Source organism: Rattus rattus, chromosome 1 (genome assembly GCF_011064425.1).
Source record: "Rattus rattus isolate New Zealand chromosome 1, Rrattus_CSIRO_v1, whole genome shotgun sequence".
Lineage (NCBI taxonomy): Eukaryota > Metazoa > Chordata > Mammalia > Rodentia > Muridae > Rattus > Rattus rattus.
This window is the reverse complement of record NC_046154.1, coordinates 67,002,381-67,021,869: the sequence shown is the minus strand read 5'-3', so window position 1 is coordinate 67,021,869 and position 19,489 is coordinate 67,002,381. Positions and strand designations below refer to the sequence as shown.

At 43.3% G+C, this 19,489-nt stretch overlaps 1 protein-coding gene across 1 annotated transcript in view; it reads right to left on the bottom strand.

Annotated features, from left to right (window-relative positions):
- Nucleotides 1-5,180: 5,180 nt before the first annotated feature.
- Slc24a2 (solute carrier family 24 member 2) overlaps nt 5,181-19,489 on the bottom strand; it is a 225,556-nt gene continuing 211,247 nt past the window's right edge. Inside the window, exons 10-11 of the mRNA XM_032902185.1 lie at nt 18,587-18,753; nt 5,181-13,641 (exon numbers count right to left, since the gene is read on the bottom strand). Of these exons, the coding sequence (XP_032758076.1) occupies nt 13,392-13,641; nt 18,587-18,753 (417 nt within the window). The 3' untranslated portion in view covers nt 5,181-13,391. The remainder of the gene's footprint in view (nt 13,642-18,586; nt 18,754-19,489) is intronic.

Below are 19,489 nucleotides of genomic sequence, written 5' to 3'. Positions count from 1 at the left end.
CACCCACCCACTCCAACCTCAACGCCCTGGCATTAACCTTACATTGGGGAAACAAGTCTTCACATGGCCAAGGGCTTTTCCTCTCATTGATGCCGGACAATGCCATCCTCTGCTACATATGTCGCTGGAGCCATGGGTCTCTCCATGTGTACTCATTGGTTGGTGGTTTAGTCCCTGGGAGCTCTGGTGGGGTCTGCTTGGTGACAAGAAGCAGTTTAAGGGGGAAAGGGTTTGAGAGTAAAGTCTGAAAAAAAAGAAATAAAAAGGGAAGGAAAGGATATGACTGCTCTTGGGAATGGTGGAGGAAAAAGTTTATCTACAATAAACTTCTCTTTCAGAATAGAATAAATCTTACCCAGCCCCTGAGGCTAACTCCAAAGGGATTAGCAAATAGTCAGGGGGTAAGGAAAAGTATATAAAATATTTACTGAATTTTGTGATTTAGATCCGTTGGGAATGAATTCTGGAGATTCAAAAAGATCTCAGGTGTTGTTTATGATCTTTTGACTCCTTGGTTCCCTTCCTGGCTTCTAATAGTCACATAACACAAGTCATGACAGTCTTGAGAAATTGACTTTGGAATCAGTTTTACTAATATAGCATGTTTAAATCCAAATTTTGATTTTTTTAAAAAACAATATTTATTTTATGTATATAAGTGCACTGTAGCTGTCTTCAGACATTCCAGAAGAGGGTATCGGATCTCATTATAGATGGTTGTGAGCCACCATGTGGTTCCTGGGATTTGAATTCAGGACTCCTGGAAGAATAGTTGGTGCTCCTATCCACTGAGCTATCTCTCTAGTGTCCCCTCCAATTATGAGTTATTTAAAGCTCACTATTTTAATACTAGGACATTTTGTACACAGTGCTGAGACACAGAATTTGTAGAAATTATTAGCAAAAAAATAAAATTGACAGTTGCTAAAATAACTATGGTGAAATATAGAGCCATAAAAATTATATGGAAAGGTGTGTGTGTGTACATTCGAGTACTCGTGCATGGGTATGCACATGTGCGAGTGCATGTGGGTGAATGTGTGTGTGTGTGTGTGTGTGTTGTTTAAATTTAGACCTGTAGGATATTAACTGGGTTTTGTAGACATGTGGATTTCAGTAGCTAAACTTGATAAAAATGTTGACATAGACACAAGCTGCACACTTAAGGCACAGGCTGAGTTCGCTCCTACTTTATTCTTTGTGTTCCTTTTTCCCCCATTTTAAAATTTCCTAAGGGAAAAACCCCTACCCTTGTGAAAATGTCAATAAAAACAGTGAGAAATGGTCTAACTGTATCCCATAAGGAATCGGTGAAAGGCTCAGCTTCATGACTTCGACTCTGAAGCCAACATGGCAGAAAGTAGCCTGCCATTTTTCTTATATGAAGATGGACACAGAGCTTTTAAGCATCACTGGGTTTAACATACAATAAAAAGACTTCATTTCTAAGAAGTGGGATTTATTTTGGGAGGCAAAGATGAGAGGAATGTAGGGACCACACTTTCCTTAAATGGGGTTATGCTTATTAGCTGCATCGGAAATAACAGATCTTCACTCTTGCTCCAATGGGGGAACTCAGCTATTAGGACTTTAAAGATCTCATCTCCTCAGAGTACGTACGCCTTTGGGGATGTGCTGTCTCTCCATTTTTAGCTTGTAGAAATCTTCAGAGAGAATCAAGGATCTGTTCAGGGAGAAACCCAGAGACTCAACAAAGTTCTCAACCAAGATTGTCTGATATTGGTCACTTGGATAGGGACAAGGGAGGAGTCATTTCAAGCTTAAGTTTTAGTAGTCTGCTGTTTACATAAGAGACCATTTGAGAAAATAATGCCAAACAGGTTTTCCTGCTTGACTTTTGTTGTTCTTTTGGAATAGGTTTTTACTCTATAGCCCAGGATGGCCTGGTATTCAGTATGTAGCCCAGGCCAGCTTTGAACTCATAGCAATGTTTCCACATTAAGCCTCTTAACTGATAGGCTTATAGGCCTGAGCCACTACACTCAGATTCCCGCTTGACTATTTGACAAAATTTTTCTAATTTTGGCAGGATATGGGGTTAGGTGTATATGCATGGGAGTTGGTTTTTGGTTACACAACATTGGCAAGACTCTAGCAGGGGCTACAAGGCTAGGACTGGCTGAAGTGTAGGTATCTTGAAGGACTAGACTGAATTATATCAAATAGAAAAGAGTTGTTCTCAACTGGGACAATTTATTCTACCCTCCTGCTACTTTTTGGAGAAATCTGGCAATGTCTGAGCATTGCTTTTTACATGAAACTGGTACCTATAGGATAAATCATCCCATAATGCACAGGGAAACTGGTACCTATAGGATAAACCATCCCATAATGCACAGGATGGCACTTACCAAGGTGTTTTCTAGCTTCAAATGTTAGTAGTGCCAATGTTGAAAATTGTGTGATAGAGGTGTTGGGAACAGAAGGTTACAAGGCTCAGTTTATGTTTCCATAACATGACGCTGATATGCATATGTGGCATAAGTCAGATAAAACAGGGCTGACACTGGACACGGAGAAGAGGGCTGTGACTCAGCACAAAATGTCTGACACCGAACGTCCAGGCAACCCCAAGTATACAGTGATGAAATCTGCAGTATAACTACTTTTGACACCTTTGTACGATTCGATAGAAATGTGGGTTTGAGGTCAGGTCCCTGATCCCCTAGACTCTGCCTTTGCCAGCCTGATTATGTACATGGAAGGATCTGTAGAACTCTGGTAGAGTGGACACACAAAGTTGTTAGGAGAAAGTTTGGAACTGTGGTCAGGATAAAAAGGTAGGGAAAGAATAAGGGCTCTGATGAAGCAATATAACCCTGTGTGATAAATACATGCATGCATGCATGCATGCATACATACATACATACATGCATGAATGCACACACATATGTGTATCACATTGTGTTTAGGAATCAGTTTTAGAATAACATCTATCATCTATAATCTATTTGTATCTATCATCTATATTATATCATATTTATCGTCTATCTTCTATCTATCATCGATCTACTATCTATCTACCATTTATCTATCTATCTTCATCTATAATTTATTTGTGTCTATCATCTATCATATCTATCTACCTATGTATATCTGTATTGTCTATCATCTATCTATCTATCTGTCTGTCTGTCCGTCCGTCCATCCATCCATCCATCCATCCATCCATCCATCCATCCATCCATCCATCCATCTATCTATCTATCTATCTATCTATCTATCTATCTATCCATCTATCATCTGCTCTAAACCCAGGTAGGACTGCTGGATTCACAGACCCAAGTGAGGGGACAGGGACTTTAATAGAAAACCCAGCAATGCTGACAGGAACACAGCCAGTAGACATCACAACTAAGTGGATGCTGATAAGCATGGTCTGGTAAGGAGAGGGTACCATGGACAGTGGGATGGGACTGGGATCAGAGTGAAGAGTGCAGCATCACCGGCTATGGTTCCAGTAGACCCATCCAGGAAGTGTTTGGGATCCCAGGACCTTTGTGTTATGCCAGGAGGTTGAATCTCTAGATGGTAAGTGAGGGATGTGACTCAGTTTTCTTACCTGCTCCAAGATGGCAGATCTGCTCACTGGCTGTGTGACCTTTCAAAACCTAGGAAGATGCTACAAAAATGTGGAGATGGCAAAAGAAACCAAGTTCATAAAATCCACACTGGTGTGGTTTGGAATCAGTTTTATAACCATTGGAGTATTTTACATATATTTTTATTTCAAAATGTTTGAAAGAAATTCAACACAGTGGACAATCTCATTAAAATTTGAAATGTGCAATTAGGCCTACCCTCATGACTTTTAAAGGTAGAGTTGGCTTTAATACTCTCAGCAGTATTAAAATTATTATGATAATCAAGTTTAGTACAATCTTTAATTTTGATTTGTTTTAAGAATTGCTTGTGACATAGATTTTGCTCTTTTGGTTTGTAAATCTATCCAGCTTTTGAGGCATCTGAGAGGAAAAGATGTGTATATCAAATGCTGAAAGAGAGTTCAATAACTCAATTCAAAAATTAATCATTTAAACTAATAACTCAATTAATCTTTTCAAATAAAAAGGTGACCATATATATCTATATAAAAACATTAGGTTTATCGTGAAATCTTTTTTCCAGTCTTTTAAAGACAGGGTCTCACGTACCTGAACTGGCTTAGAACTTACCGGGGTAGCCAAGGATGACTTTGAGGTCCCGATCCTCCTACCTCCACTTTTTAAGTGTTGAGATCACAAGTGAATATCACATTTATTTTCTGTTTTTCATAATAAGATGTCCAAATTGACCTCAAAAACAGGTAACTGTGGTTTTTAATCTATCTAATTTAAACCTCATTTCCTAGGCATAGATTTTTTTTTTATTGGATTTTTTAAAATTTACATTTCAGATGTTATTCCCTTTCCTGGTTTTCCGGACATAAGCCCCCTCTCCTATCCTCCCTCCCCTTCTTCTGTAAGTGTGTTCCCCTCCCCACCCACTCCCTCTTCCCGCCCCCAACATTCCCTTACACTGGGGGTCCAACATTGGGAGGACCAAGAGCTTCTTCTTCCATTGGTGCCCAACAAGGTCATCCTCTGCTACATATGCAGTTGGAGCCATGGGTCAGTCCATGTATAGTCTTTGGGTAGTGGTTTAGTCCCTGGGAGCTCTGGTTGGTTGGCATTGTTGTTCTTATGGAGTTGCAAGCCCCTTCAGCTCCTTCAATCCTTTCTCTAACTCCTCCAATGGGGTCCCGTTCTCAGTTAAATGGTTTGCTGCTACCATTCGCCTCTGTATTTGACATTCTCTGGCTGTGCCTCTCAGGAGACATCTATATCCGGTTCCTGTCAGCATGCCCTTCTCACCCTCATCAATCTTACCTAGTTTTGGTGGCTGTGTATATATGGACCACATGTCTCTGCTCCAAACTTTAGGCAGAGATTTCTTAGTGAACAAATGATCACTGACAGGTAAAAGCTCCAATGAGACCAGCAAACATTCAAGAGGTAAAAGATACAAGCAACAGTAACATTGTTGCCACACGCCCCCTTCTAGTCCCTACTGTGAAACTCCTACCCCACTGGTGTTTATTTTATGAGATGCTGAGTGTTGAGACTTAATGCAGGTAAAGATACCACCCCCCCCCAACAAAAACCCCACACTCTTTTTGGAGTCAATTGTTTTATTATTGTTACTTTTACACGGAGGAGACTTAGTTACATAAAGTGTATTCAGTAAGTTGGTTATCAGTAGTACAAGCACAGGGATGCAGACAGTGGAACATGAAAGAAAACCCTTTGTCAGAGCGAGACCACGTGACCCAAGCACGTGACCCAAACACCACTCCAAACAGCCTATGTACAGGTGCCCTCTGAATTCCAGTTATGTACAGACAGAGTCACAGAGTAAATGACACGGAGTTGCTGTACGTCCAGCCAGCCAGAGAAAACTGCTCACAACAAACACAGAATGACGAAGATGACTTTAAAGTGCACCCCCTGGAGTCTGGCGGGGTGAAGACAGGGGCTAAGATGCTGCTCTAGAATGCAGGCAATCGAAGACCGTGTGAGACCCAGACCGCCCCTAAAAAGATCCTTCACAAAAATGGCATTCCGATATATTTTGATCTTTCCAAAATATATTCACTTAAAAATTCTAAAAATTGTTTTATTTCTTTTGATTGGCATGGTTACTGTACATATTTACGGGGTGCAATATCACGACTAATCAGGGTCATGGGTTCTGCTGTAGTGCAGGGAAAAGGTTTGGTTGGCAGTAATCGATTGTGGGTCCCCAAAGAGATGATCTTGAGTACATTTTTATATTTTTTTATGTTTTTAACACAACCCACCTAAAAAGCAGGTTATATCTTGTGGGGTATATATATATATCTATGTTAGGATCAACATAATAATATTTCTGTTTAAAAAATATATAGATTTTCTTTTCTTTTGTGCTAAGCAGTGGCTTCATCAAACCAAGAGGGTAGTGTTTGTTACTCTTTTTAATTTTTGAGACAGGGTCTCGTGTAGCCAAAGCTACCAGGAACTTCTAATTCTCCTGCCTCTACCTCCTCACTTCTCGGATTGCAGGAGTGCCATCATACCTGGCTTGTGAGTCTCCCATATATATATATTCTTTTTTTTTCTTCTCATGTACCTCTCTGAGTCTGCACTGTGAAGATGGAGCTGTTGCTGTGGAGACTTGAAAGAACAAGGTTAGGCACAGGGACCAAGGTGGACTCTGCCAAATTCAACAGAAGCTCTCTTTATTCTTGATGGGCAAGACTCCATCAGACTCTTTGAGAGCCTTGGGCCTCCACATAGCCCGTGATAGAGGAGTGCCACCGACTCTGCATTCAGATACTTTTCTCTGGGGCAAGTTGTCTGTTTAAGCCTAAGACTACGGATGGGGCTGTTCTATTTAATACTGGGGCTTAGCAGGTGACTTTGCTACCCTCCTGTGTGGATTGTTCTAGGCTCTCATGTGCCCCTTAGTCATCATCCCAGCCTTCACTCTGATTGCATTACAAAGTGAAATGTGAAGGGTTTGAGTCTCGAGAACTTCTGTCCATATCTATACGTGGACAACTCACCACCCCCAGTCAGAAACCATGTTTTGACAGGAAAGGAAACTGACCACCCAGCACACCATGAAGTCTGTTGTTTTTGCTTGTCCTTCCAGGGACGTATGCAAATATAGGTATAAGATATTATCGACAGGTTGTATATCTGCTTGCCATTTTTATAAGGGAACTTCTTAGACCCATCATATATTTATATAAGAACATAAGCACATCCTAATTTTTCCAGGCATGTTTGCTAATCATCTATTTCAATCTCCACGTGGGCGAATCTTGCTTAACATAGCAAATGGATTCCTGAAAAATAATCTTAGGATCTGTAAAAGGAAATATTTTCAGTGCAATAGTGGAACTTGCTACTTAAAGAAACCATGCAATGAGTTGCTTTGAAAATGAAGAATTCTTCCATGAAATGAATAATTTCTTTGATTTTCAAAGTTTGCTTAAAATACACACCTACAATTTTTTAGGATTGTCTAGAACAGTAGTTTAAGTAATAAAAAACAGAACAGATAAACTTCATTTTACAACGAACAACACACAGAATGACCCGTGGACTGTTTATTGACTATATCCAGAAGCCCTGAATATATGCATTATTGGTATTTTATGGCTTTAATTAAGACAATCGTCTCTTATGAAATACTATAAAGTGCAATATTAAAAAAATTAAAAAACCCAAAAGGCATCCTTTGTCCTTCAGTTTTATCCTGATGGTAAGAATTGGAGAGTCATTGGGTTAACTGGCGAGGAATTCTCTGCCCTTAATTCACACATGCAGTTTCATTCTGGAAATGATTTTATTCTGGGATTCTGACATTTCACTTTTTTCTTGTTTGTGTGTATGTAACTTGATTTGAGAAAATTAGTATCTTTTTGGCTAGCTGAGAGTTCTAGAGACCTGTCAGTGTCCAAGGCTCCGTTATTTACATATCCATTATGAAGAAACTGCAACCGAAGGGAAAATCCCCATCTTTTGGTGACCAGATTCCCAGGTCAGGAAGTGACCTCACTGTTTCTACCACCCATCTGCATACGAAAGTAATCGCACCGTGGGACTCATAGCAAGAGGAGCCCAAGCCTTTCTCTGACCTCCCATTTGAAATGACTTCCTCCCAGTAATCAATGCAGGCAAGCACAAACCCAGAGTCTTGGAGTGATTCAATGTGGCTCCTTTCCTGTTTCCTTTTTGACTATGTGGAACGAAGATGCAGGGTACAAAAAAGGCTACAACCTTGACCTCACTAGCACTCTATGATAACACTGTGCCAGTGCTCATCTTGACACCAGACAACCAACTCCCATTGGTACCGCCTTCAAGTCTACTGGTCCTTGGAAGGTATGCACCTCTGTGGTTATGGATTCTGCCTGCCATTCAGTAGCAACTAGAAAGGACTCCTCTGGACACAGAAAAGTGCTGTTGGGGATAAAGGTCTAGAACTTTTGAATCTTTACACTGTGTAGGAATAGTGGCATCAGCAGGAAGAAAAGGAAGAGGAGAAAAACGAGGAGGAGGAGGAGGAGGAGGAAGAGGAGAAAGCTGAAGAAAACACCTAAACAAACAAAAACTTCAAGGATGCTTCTGATGAAAATAGGTGTAGGGTCCCAGAGTGGCAACTTTCAACCTTGTCATGCGTAAGATCAAAAAGTGTTCGAAACCAAACCAAACCAAATCATCCAAACAAAAAAAGGGTGAAGTCATCAGCTGTAGGGTCTTGGGGGTTAAGCTGGATGAGGACTCTTCTGTCAGTGTTAAACATTGACCTTGGTTACACTAGGAGCTCTTTGCTGATATCCCAAGATGACTTACTATCTGTAGTCCTTTGTACTATGGTAATCAGCAGACAGATTCCCCCAGTGGAATCAGTCTCTGGTGGGAGTCCATGCAAGTCCACGGCATTCCTTCACCCTTAGGTATTTATTAATTTTCCAGTCAGCCCATTGGTCATTTAGGAAAAGTGCTTTGGCTTAAGCACCACACTTCTCCATTCAGTCCCCCTCTCTGTACAATAATTTGAATCCGGGTGCTTAGACTTTCAGGACTAGGTTGGTCTCTCAAAGCCTGGCCAGGTCATGCATTTGTCTGTGTGGCCCTCTCTCCTACCCTTTCCTAAGAACAGACTCATGAGCAAGATTAAAGACTTTGGTGCCGTTTAGGTAGTTTAAAGCGAGGTTGATTGTCTACGTGTGAGAAAGGCATGTGGATGCATGCTGTCTAGGCGGTCTATATGGGAAGCAAGCTACTTCTAGATGTAGCGAATGTGAGCACATCTGTGACTGCACAGAAGCCAATGTCCCCTTGCTGTGGCACCATAGCCTCTGTGGACCTAAAGTGCCCAGTGACGTGAGGGAAATAGCTGGAAGGTATAATAATCGGTATTGGAGTGAGCTGGCTGTATTTCCTTTATTGCTTTTCTTAGCTTATACATGTCAAGGAATACAAAGCTGTGAGATTAAAAAGGACCACAAAGATCCAAAGGCAGTAAACTAAGCTCAGACAGACACTGGGGCAAGGCACAGGTACCTTTCTTTCCTGAGTCCTTCTTGACACGTGCTTTTCAAATGTAGGCTATGTATAGACTCCAGTAATTGTTTAAAAATGTCTGCTATTTGTAACCACTTTAAAACATCATGATATATTTTGGTTGCTTTCTTAGGAATCCCATTACTAATAAGTTATTTTCTCTCCCCCCTCCCCCCTTTGATTTTTATATTTTTCTTCCAACTCCCTCTTAATGGGAAGGCCTTGTCTGCTAATTGAAAGTTTCTATAGCATGCTTTTCCTGCGACAGACCTGCTGTCTCTAACATGCTACTTGATGGAGCCTCAATCTTTCTGGGTGCAAGGAAGGATATAATTTGTGCGTATGCCTGTTCATACAGAGGTGTGTGTGTGTGTGTGTGTGTGTGTGTGTGTGTGTGTGTATGTGTGTGTGTTTGTATGAAAGCTCACTGAAATTCTCTGACAGGCTTCATTCAGGCAGGCATCAAACCCTATCAAATCTTCAGTGCAATTCTCTCAAGAGAACACTTCAAGTTCCATCGTCCCCCCTGACTGGCCAGCAGCTCTAACAGTTGTCTCTTCTGTGATCGTCTTTCTGTTAAGGTGGACTGGGTGTGGACAACCTTCTTTTACAGGCCATATCTCACTTCATCTCAAGTCACAGAGGCATTTAAAAGATGTGGGAAGTGGTGGTGTAGGGAAGTGGGCCAACTCTCTCTGGCCAGGAGCAGATGTATGTTAAGGTTACCAAAAATCTTGTCATGGAGACAGCTGTGTTTTGCTGAAAGGCCTCCAAGTCACCTGACTCATGTCTTCCCTACAAAATAAATTCTAATGGCCTCTGTCAGAGGCCCTGCAAAGTGGTTTCCTTGATCATGAGACGGTCCTTGCCTCTTTTCAGGACACTAAAGTGAGGCTTCAGACATTCTGCATCATCTGCTGAGCTGAGGAACAGCCCCATCCCTGAGCGCCTGCACATGTTCTCTGCCCTGCTGACTCTGTCTGGCATGTTTCGGTCCTGAGAACTTGAACAACACCATTAACCTCATGCTTCATCCCACTAGGAACTGACTGGGTCCAGAGGGCAGGTGTCATGGACACTCTCAAATGCAGATCTACGAGTTTCTGCTTTAGAATCCTCAATCTGAACCAAGTTCCTCTCCTGTTTCAGGGTTTCCTGAGGCTATAGGAGAGGTGACAGCAAGCAAGACTGGCTTGGTTTTCTGTGAGCAAATGTGGGCCCAATTCCTTTATTTTAGGAGTGATAAAATTTTGGCTTGAACTTTTGATATTATTTTGTACCCTGCTCCAGAGAAACAAGGAGACAGCAATCTAAAATTTGTCTCCCCTGCCTCTTGTTGCATACTTTTGCTTCTCTGAAAGCATTAGGGACACAGCTGCCATTTCCAATATTCTGTGGGGTTGGAGTGTTTAAATGTGAATGTTTGTGTGTATATGTGCACAGAATAAAACTAAACCCCCTTTTTTTCATAAATGTTCACTTTGGTTGGTGTGCACGAGTTTTCTCTTTCTTGACTGTCAAATTTGATACTCTGTGCTTTGGGATTCCAAATGTGACTGGGTGGGCCAATAAGGGGATGGCGGCATTGATATTTGTGTGCCAGCAGATCTAGTACACTTGCGCACACTGATGTGCAAGAGAGAAATTAGAGATGATCTGAATCTGTCCTGTAGGAAGCAGTTTTACAATGATGTGAATGATTCCAGGACAACATATGGCCACATAGCCACACACTCCTCAACAAAGGCAGCAAGAACCGGCAGCGGCTGGGGCCTGCACCTCTCAGGGAGGGGGAACACCGTGGAGGTGGGGACTGGCTTTGGGAATGTTGTTAAAGACCACAACCCTTCCTATGAAGCAGAGCTCTCAGCTCTTAGGCATCTGGAGTGCTTCCTGGCTTTTTGGTGAGGAGGGGATAGTAATGGTAGGAGCATACATTCTGTGATCTTTTTTACTTTACAGTCTGTTTGTAGTTGGTTAAAAAAAATCCGTTTTAAGCAATAAACCAACCAGGAAAAAGAATTTATCCAACAATCATTGGGCTCTCGCCCGGCAGCCAGGACAAGAATCTGAGATTTGAAAACTGAAAACTCACTTTCCCTTTGTCTTTCTCTGTAAGGAAGCAACACAAACGCTTGCCCCATACAAAGTTCAACCCTTGATAAATGGGGCATGGATTTCTCTTTCACCATTGAAAACCCAATTCTGCATTGTTGGAGAGACTTGAAAGCCAGGCGGACCTTTTTATTTCTCGTGTCCTCAGGGGGCCTCCACTTTGAAGTGCCTTTTGCTTGTGAGTGAGGAGAGGTGAGGGGGCTTGGCTCTGCCTCCTGTTGCCACGCTCTGTAAATGGGGTGTTTGTAGATGGAATGCTGAGCTTGGGCTGGGGTATTGGGTTACCCAACCTTTTTATTCAGCTCTGAGCTCTGTGTCCTGCCTCCCTGTGTTAAGGGGTGTTCACGACAGTCAGAAAAGGCGAAGTGCCAGATCAGGATGTGAATGCGTGGTGACATTCTCTGTGTATGACGTGTGCCGATTTACATGCAGGTGGCCACCCTTTATTCACTTTTTCAGTTGATTTTAAGGAGAAAGCATGGTTTAGGGAAAAGAAAAACTCGGCACATTTTTTTTTCTCCAATTTAACTTGCTGCCAACCAGTCCCATTTTCTACTGAAATGAACCCGAGAAATCACACAAGGGCTTAGGGAGTCAGACAAGAGCTTTGAAGTCATTCAGAGCTTAGGGACACTCCATGAGTGAGATGACCCCCATGTGAAGCTGATCAAGATATAAGAGTGACTGCTTCAAAGTAATGTAAAGAAATGATGGAAGATATATAGTCTCCACTGTGCTTGGGATGCTACAGGTCCAGGCGGGGCTATGATAGAGGCGGGATACAGATGTTGCGTGGGTCTACAGACCAAATCCGTGACACAGGACTTGGAAACTGTTCTGGGGGTGGGGTGAGGCACACACGAAACGGCTAAATGTCTCTGCAAACAAACCTGAACTGCCTCAATCAAGCACTGTCATTCCTTAGTTCAGCTCTATTGGGAATGATCCTTAGACACTGCAGCCCTTTGTGACCACACTGAGAAGTGCTCTAAGGAGCTATGCCCTATGTTCCCATCGGGTGGCCACCCCCACTGAGCACCTCTGCTGGATGGTGTTTCTCAGCACACATCTCAGCGCTCTTGGCAGGACTTTGGACTGTGTGGGAGCCCTTGGCATTAAAGCTTGTCAAATGACAATCACGGCTAAGATTGCCCTTGTTCGTTTGATGATAATGGGCCATGCACTGGAACATGATAGGCTCGGTTTATATAATTTTGCTGTCCTAGAAAATCACTAATTTGGTTTTTCATTCATATCATCTACTTGCATGCTGGGGTATTACAACAAAACAAAACAAAACAAGACAGCCTAACCCTCAACAGATGCCGCACCCTCCCCGCCCCCTGGTTGTCAGTCAGTCTGAGTTTTACCTCTGTCTTACAGAATCCTGGGGGTGTCAGAGCGCCCCAGTGGGGATGAGCAGGGTGATTCTTTTTGGCTTGTGAGAGTATTTTAGAGGTTCTAACTGGGGCTCCTACGGACTCCTTCTATTAAGCTCTCCTTTCCGCAAAGTATTTCACTAAACTTATTCCATCCAAAGCAGGCTAGAGATCACAGCAAGGAGCGCTTTGCCTACGGATTCTGTTAACTCAGCTTTTGCACTCGAGGGGCAAAGCACAAACTGAAGGTTGAAGGTTGATGCCCCTCTTCAAATAGGTACTATAAATATACTAGAGCTATCCCTGAAAAGATGCATTTGCACTTAAATATATATGTTTTCATATATATATATAATTTTTCTTTCTGTTTGTGTACAGTTATGTATTAATCTATAGGTATAGGAGGAGAGGTATAGTACAGAAACAGGCAAGATCTGTATGCTCATGTGTATATATTTATAATATTTATATGTATGTATGGCCTCTGTCCTCTTTCGCATCATCACAATGAACGTACCTCTGACCAGCGAGGAGTACCTGTCAGTGGGGATGGAGAGACAGTCCTCTTTGTCTCTAACACGGAGTCATTTCAGCAGGCAAGGGTGAGGGGCCTGTGAAGTGAGTGGCCCCGTGGGAATCCATCCTTCCTCCAACCTTTCAAGGAGGGACACTTGCCTCCCAGGGCTGTGCACAAGCTGCCTCTTCTCAAGACTGCAAGGAGCCTGGAGCCCAGAGCCGGGAGGGACCATCCATGCTGTTGGTTTAAGATATGGCTTTTCCACTAGATGGAGACAGGGCACTCGAGAACTTTGTCTTCCAGGAGGACGCTGACCACCAGGAACGCGAAGTAGAGGCCAAACATGATGAAGCCGAGGATTTTGTTCATCCGCCACTTGCAGAGGGCGATGGAGAGGATGACAAAAATCAACATGATGAAGAGGAGGACGATGGCACAGAAGAGGCCATTGCTGCTGACAGTCACTGGCTTGAATCTGTGGATGATGGTGTAGAGGAGCCAGGGCAGTGGGAGCCTGAGAGGAAGAGAAGCAGCAGGAGGGGAGGGGCAGGGAGCAGTCAGGTGTGGTGAAGAAGCAGAGGATGCCTGTCTATGGCTCAAGGAGGATGATACTTTAGGCCACTGGGACAAATGCCTACCTCAGGAACTTATGTAAAGAAGTTGGGGGACCCTTGAACTCTTGACCAACTTCCTGACTCATTTGTTCTCTAGTGAACAACGTTAAAGATGTGACTGCGACAGGTGACCTCTGAATTTGATTCAAATTGGTTTTTGTTTTCTTTCTAGAGGAGATTACAATGTGTTCTCAGGCCTAAAAGGGTGAACTTAGATTTGCACAGAGTGAGGAGAGGAAAGGACATCAGGAAGAGGGTTACAGGCCTGAGTGGTAAAAATGGAGAAGAGAGCCTCTAATTTTCAGAATGGAGACAGAGTAATAAGTACTTCTTTCAGAACCTAAAATGCAGGAAGGGTGCATGGTGGTTGTGGGGACCAAGGCGCAATCTGGCAGTCTGAAGTTTATTCTGGGAAAGATGGTGATAATCATTTTCTAAAAAGGGACTTGGATTGGGCATAGTGGCAGATGCCCAGGAGGCAGAGGCAGAGGCAGAGGCAGAGGCAGAGGCAGAGGCAGAGGCAGAGGCAGAGGCAGAGGCAGAGGCAGAGGCAGAGGCAGAGGCAGAGGCAGAGGCAGAGGCAGAGGCAGAGGCAGAGGCAGAGGCAGAGGCAGAGGCAGAGGCAGAGGCAGAGGCAGAGGAGGCAGAGGCAGGCCTTATCTCTGTAAGTTTTGAGGCCAGCCTGGTCTACAAAGTGAATTCCAGGACAGTTAGAACTACATAGTGAGACACTGGTCTCACTCTGTAGTAAAACAAACAAACAAACGAACAAACAAACAAACAAACAAAAAACAAAACAAAAAACCCCCCCAAAACCCCCAAGTAACCAGCCAGCCAAAGGGTCTTACACTTATAATGAAGTTTTAAAACTTTATTATAGATTTTCTTACTAGTTTTCTTGCTTTGAACTGACTTTTGAAATCTGACAACAGCCATTGTTTCCTAATCAGAGTGCTGACTTTGACAATCACGAGGTAGAACAGTTATTGGGAACACATAGGAGTCAGTCAACTGAGCCTTGTAGGTAAAGAAACGTGGCTGGAAATATCTGGTTCCAGTGGTGTGCTACCACCGGGAGGCAGCAGCTCTGGGGCATGCAGCCAGTTCCCAGCTGAGCAACGCTAGGAAGGGTCAGGTGTGGCCTGATTTCTGGCATGTTAGGGAGGGAGTAACTTTCTGAATCACAAAGTTTTCTAATAAAAAAGGCATAAGCATGCTTTCCTTTCTCTGTCTCTGCCTCTCTCTGTCTCTGTCTCTTTCTGTCTCTCTGTCTCTCTGTCTCTCTCTCCCTCTCTCCCCTCTCCCTCCCTTCTTTCCTTTTTTCCTTTCTTCCCTTTTTTTCTCTTTTAAGCTAATAGGTTCTGAGCGGCCACATTATGCATGCATTTTTGAATTCCTAGGCCTAGCACGTGTAGACATACAGAGTTGCTATGCTGACTTAGCAAAGCTCAAGTGATTGACACCATGGCCTGTGATGTTGAAACAGATCTTTGCTCACTAAAGCGTGGGTGGCAGATGCTTACTTCAGTGCATCGTGATGGGCTGGGGAAACCAAAACACTTGACTCCCACTAAACTTTGTATTATAGCTGGATCTTGGACGTGCCCTAAAGGCCAGCTGTTAAAGGTTTGATCTCCAGCTTGAGGCTCTTGGGAGGTGATGGAACCTCTAGGAGGCAGGTGGAAGGAAGCTAGGTCACTGGGGTCACGATCTCGAATGAGATTTGGGCACCCTGGCCTCTTTCTGCCGTTTGCTTTGCTACCTGGCCACAATGAGGTGCACAGGCCTTCTCTGCCATGTGCTCCAACTGTGACACACTGGCTGCCCAAAGGCCAATGTGACAGGGACAAGGTTGACACCTCTGAAACCATGAGTGAAAATAAATGTCTCCACTTTTAAGGTGACAGAGCTTAGATATTCGTCACAGGACAGGAAGCCGAACAACCCCTAGTCACACTTACACACGTGTGCAACTGATTTTGGTAAACCTGAGGCAGGTAGTACTTCTGGTAGTTTGTGAGACTCTTTGGGGAGTGACACTTCCCACTCCTCTTGATCTGTCAGCTCTGTTGTCACTGAAGAAACATAAGGAGGGGATGGACTACAAGTGTGACCTTATTCAGAAAAACAATCGTTTCTGTTTTATTTGAGTAAAGAGTTGGGGATCTTTTTTATAATTTCTAGCAGCAAAGAACTAGTTAGATTGCGAGGAAGCCAGTGTAATGTTATGTGGCTATTTAAAGCCACATGCTTAGAGATCCAGGCTACAGAACAGCTGGGAGAATGTTTGCCTAGCATGCAGGATGCCCTAGCTTCATCCAATTTGCCTAAGACAGACATGGTGCTGTAAACCCAGCACCTGGGATGTCAAGCCAGAAGAACCAGGAGTTCAAGATCATTCTCTGCAACATAGGCAGTCTGGGCTTCCTGAGACCATGACTCAGCAAACCAAATCAAACCACAAACTCTGAAAGTTGACAGTAATAATAGGAAAATACTCATGGTGTAATTTTAATTTAGTCTTTCTTTTTTCCTTCTTCTTTCTTCTGTCCTTTTTATTTTTATTTTTGAGACAGGGTCTCTTGTAGCCCAGGCTGGCTTTGAACTTGCTATTGGGCTAACTCCCAATCCTCCCCCTTCCACCCTTCTCATGATATCCATTTATTGAAGTACTGGGATTGAAAGCAGGGCTTTGTATAAAATTTGAACTAATAAACGAAGGGTACACATCAAACTAGCAAGGAAATTTCAATCATGTAAAATGTACATGTTTTGAGTGGGCGGCAGATCATCATTAATTTCTGTACGTATCTTCTAAAACCCTGTCTACTACTGAGGTGTGCAAGAGAAAATGCAGGCAGGATTGTGGAGCAACTTTGTACTCACTATGTTGTGAACGACACACTCAGTGTGAGGATAATGAAAACATAAAATTGAACAAATTTTGAGAAAGATTTTTAGAAAATAAATGTATAGACTATATCAGGACCCATTAAATATTAAAAAATATTTGTCTGTTAAGCTGCCTCATGGGATTTATCACAAATAATACCTACTATAACATGAAGCAAAAAAGCTCTATTAAAAGACACTGGTTAGACTGTGCACACTTGAAGTCAGAGTGCCAGCTCCAAGGGCTGCAAAAACACTGAGCAGAGCAGTGCACGTGGCTTGACAGGTTACTAGGAGAAGCCACTTCGTGCCAGGCCTGTGTGGCTTTAAGTTGGAAAAGGTAAGAGAACAAAACTGGATATTCTCTTAAAAAAAGTATTAAATATTTACAGGAGAAGATAAAAAATAAAGGTCTTCTTGTAGCAGGACTAGGGGAGACTCTGGGAAACTCTCTTTTGTTACTGTTAACATATGGTAAGATAGCAATGAGCAGAGTAATTTGTTAGAGTATGTACCTTTGGAAAACGTGACAGACGTGTTTATCTGAATGCTTGTAATTCTTAGCTTGCAGGAGGCTCTTTCTTTTGCACACTATAGAACTTTCTCCCTCTTCCTCCCCTGCTGGACCCACTCGGGTGAGTGTAAATTTGTGAGCAGCAGGGCTGACAAACACAGTTCATCCCAGAGCAACTCCTGTGGAAACACCCACCTATCTGTTCCTGTGATAAGCACTTCTGAGATGCTACGCGTTGGACAATGGCTAGGCTTTGGTGAGTTCATTAGGGAGACGCTTGAAAGGCTCACAGAATGGCAGGAAGAAATAATCACAGCGAGGATATGGTATGTAGAGTCTAGAAGAGCAGGAGCCCTAGGGATTTTGACAGACACTGGAGAGACAAGTCAGAGTTTCCTGTAGACTGATGAGCAGGCTCTGTAGTGGGCAGGCAGCAAAGGCACGAGGCCCCAGGAGAGTGCATCTTTGACAGAAGATTCAGACATTGGAAACTCACTGTTGGATTTTACTCAGAGACAGAGTACTCGTCCACTGAGATCCTATTTTAATCTGGGCTACCTCACTTATCAGCGACACTAGTTCTGTGCCTTCCAGAAACAAGGCACAAATTATTTTCATGCAGAAATAAGGCCAGTCATACATAATCCGTGCGACAGTTGTGTGTTTTAAGTTGCTAACTATACGCACTATCGGAACAATGACAGATACATGAATAACGGCTTAACTGAAAGGAAAAAGAACATTGAAGATGTTCCATGAGGAAGCGGGTGTGTTTTAGTCAATTTCCCAACTTCAGGGTCAGGAACTCTACTATCCTGAAGAACATAGAGACTCTGTGACTGAGTTTCTCAGGAGCTGATATTCAGGGTCATTTGCCAACTACTTTTGACAAGTTCTATGAATGAGAGAGATAACAGAGTCCCTGCCAATTTGGTTCGATACAGATTATTCCTACCGAGAACTCCAGTTTGCTCAGCTAGGAGAAAAGTTCTCATCCTCCGCCTTTCACAAAACCTAGTTGCCAGTAGTTTTCAGGAAGGGAGAAAGGATGTCAATGCTGGGCCCAGGTGTGTCCCAAGCTGCCTTTGGATCCAATCTTTACCTGGTCAGGATAGTAATTAAAGAGTAGAAAAAAATAACCACGGAACTACGGGAGGCACCCTAGTCCTACTGGGACAGTACATATTCACACTGTGTGTGGAGGGCAGTTATGTAAATGAGTCTTATTTTCTATTTCTACACCATTCTGTATGTAAGCATTTGTCATTGCTGGTCATAAAAAGCCATCTGGTTAAACGGAATGGCGCTCCCAGTCGTCAGGTGTTCAGCTGGCACTTGGGAGGTGTTGGGTTAGAGAGCCAGCTCATGTTTCTACAGGTTCTAGGAAGACGAAGACAGAGGTGCAGCTGGTGCGCATGCTTATAGAACACTTTACTCACCCCACAGTGATGTCAAAGATGTTGCTTCCAACGGAGCTGGACACGGCCATGTCCCCCAGGCCCTTTCGGGCCACTATGACACTGGTGATGAGATCGGGGATAGAGGTCCCAGCTGCCAAGATGGTGAGGCCCATGATCTCCTCGCTAATGCCGATTGTCTCTCCAACCTGAATGTGACAGCAGGGACAAGTGTGAGGGTCGGAAGTCACAGACCCCAGCGTTGCGGTCACTGTGTGACTCCTTTTTAGTGAGCCCCGCCTCTGTATTGGGATAGGAGCTGATACAGTACAAAGTGAACAAGCCGTAGTCACTGATAAAGGACTTTAAGCTGCTTTAACGTCCATACCCAGGAAGTCAGCCATGTGCATGTGAGGATTCAACAGACTATCTCAAGTAAGAAAGAGCTGAGGAGACTCTGAGTTCAGCCACCATACTGTGTCTTCTAAGACAGTGTAAGGGAAGCTGCAAGAGTCATTTAAAAAGTCAATGGACTTTGAACCCAAGGCCGGCACTCGACAATGGCATCAAGTCCTAGGGCCCTTTAATCTCCTATTGAGTGTTAAGACAGTGTCTCAACTTTTTCTTAATACCTCCCATTATTTCTCATTTACACCTATAACCTTTTCTAAATATAACCTATAATTGAGTCCCATAGGGACCTTGGCAGTGGGTGTATTCAGGCTTGGAAATCTAAATCTAAATCAACAAAACAGCTATGTAGAACCAATATCAAGGAATCAGAGGGAGAAGGGGAGAGGGAGAAGGAGTGGGAGAGGGAGAGGGAGAGGGAAAGGGAATGGGAGTGGGAGAGGGAGAGCTGGAGACAGCTATGTTGAGCTGCTTGCCCAAGACAAAATAAAGACACTGAGGTAGTCAGAATCTTGACTCTTAGGTAAGAGGCTG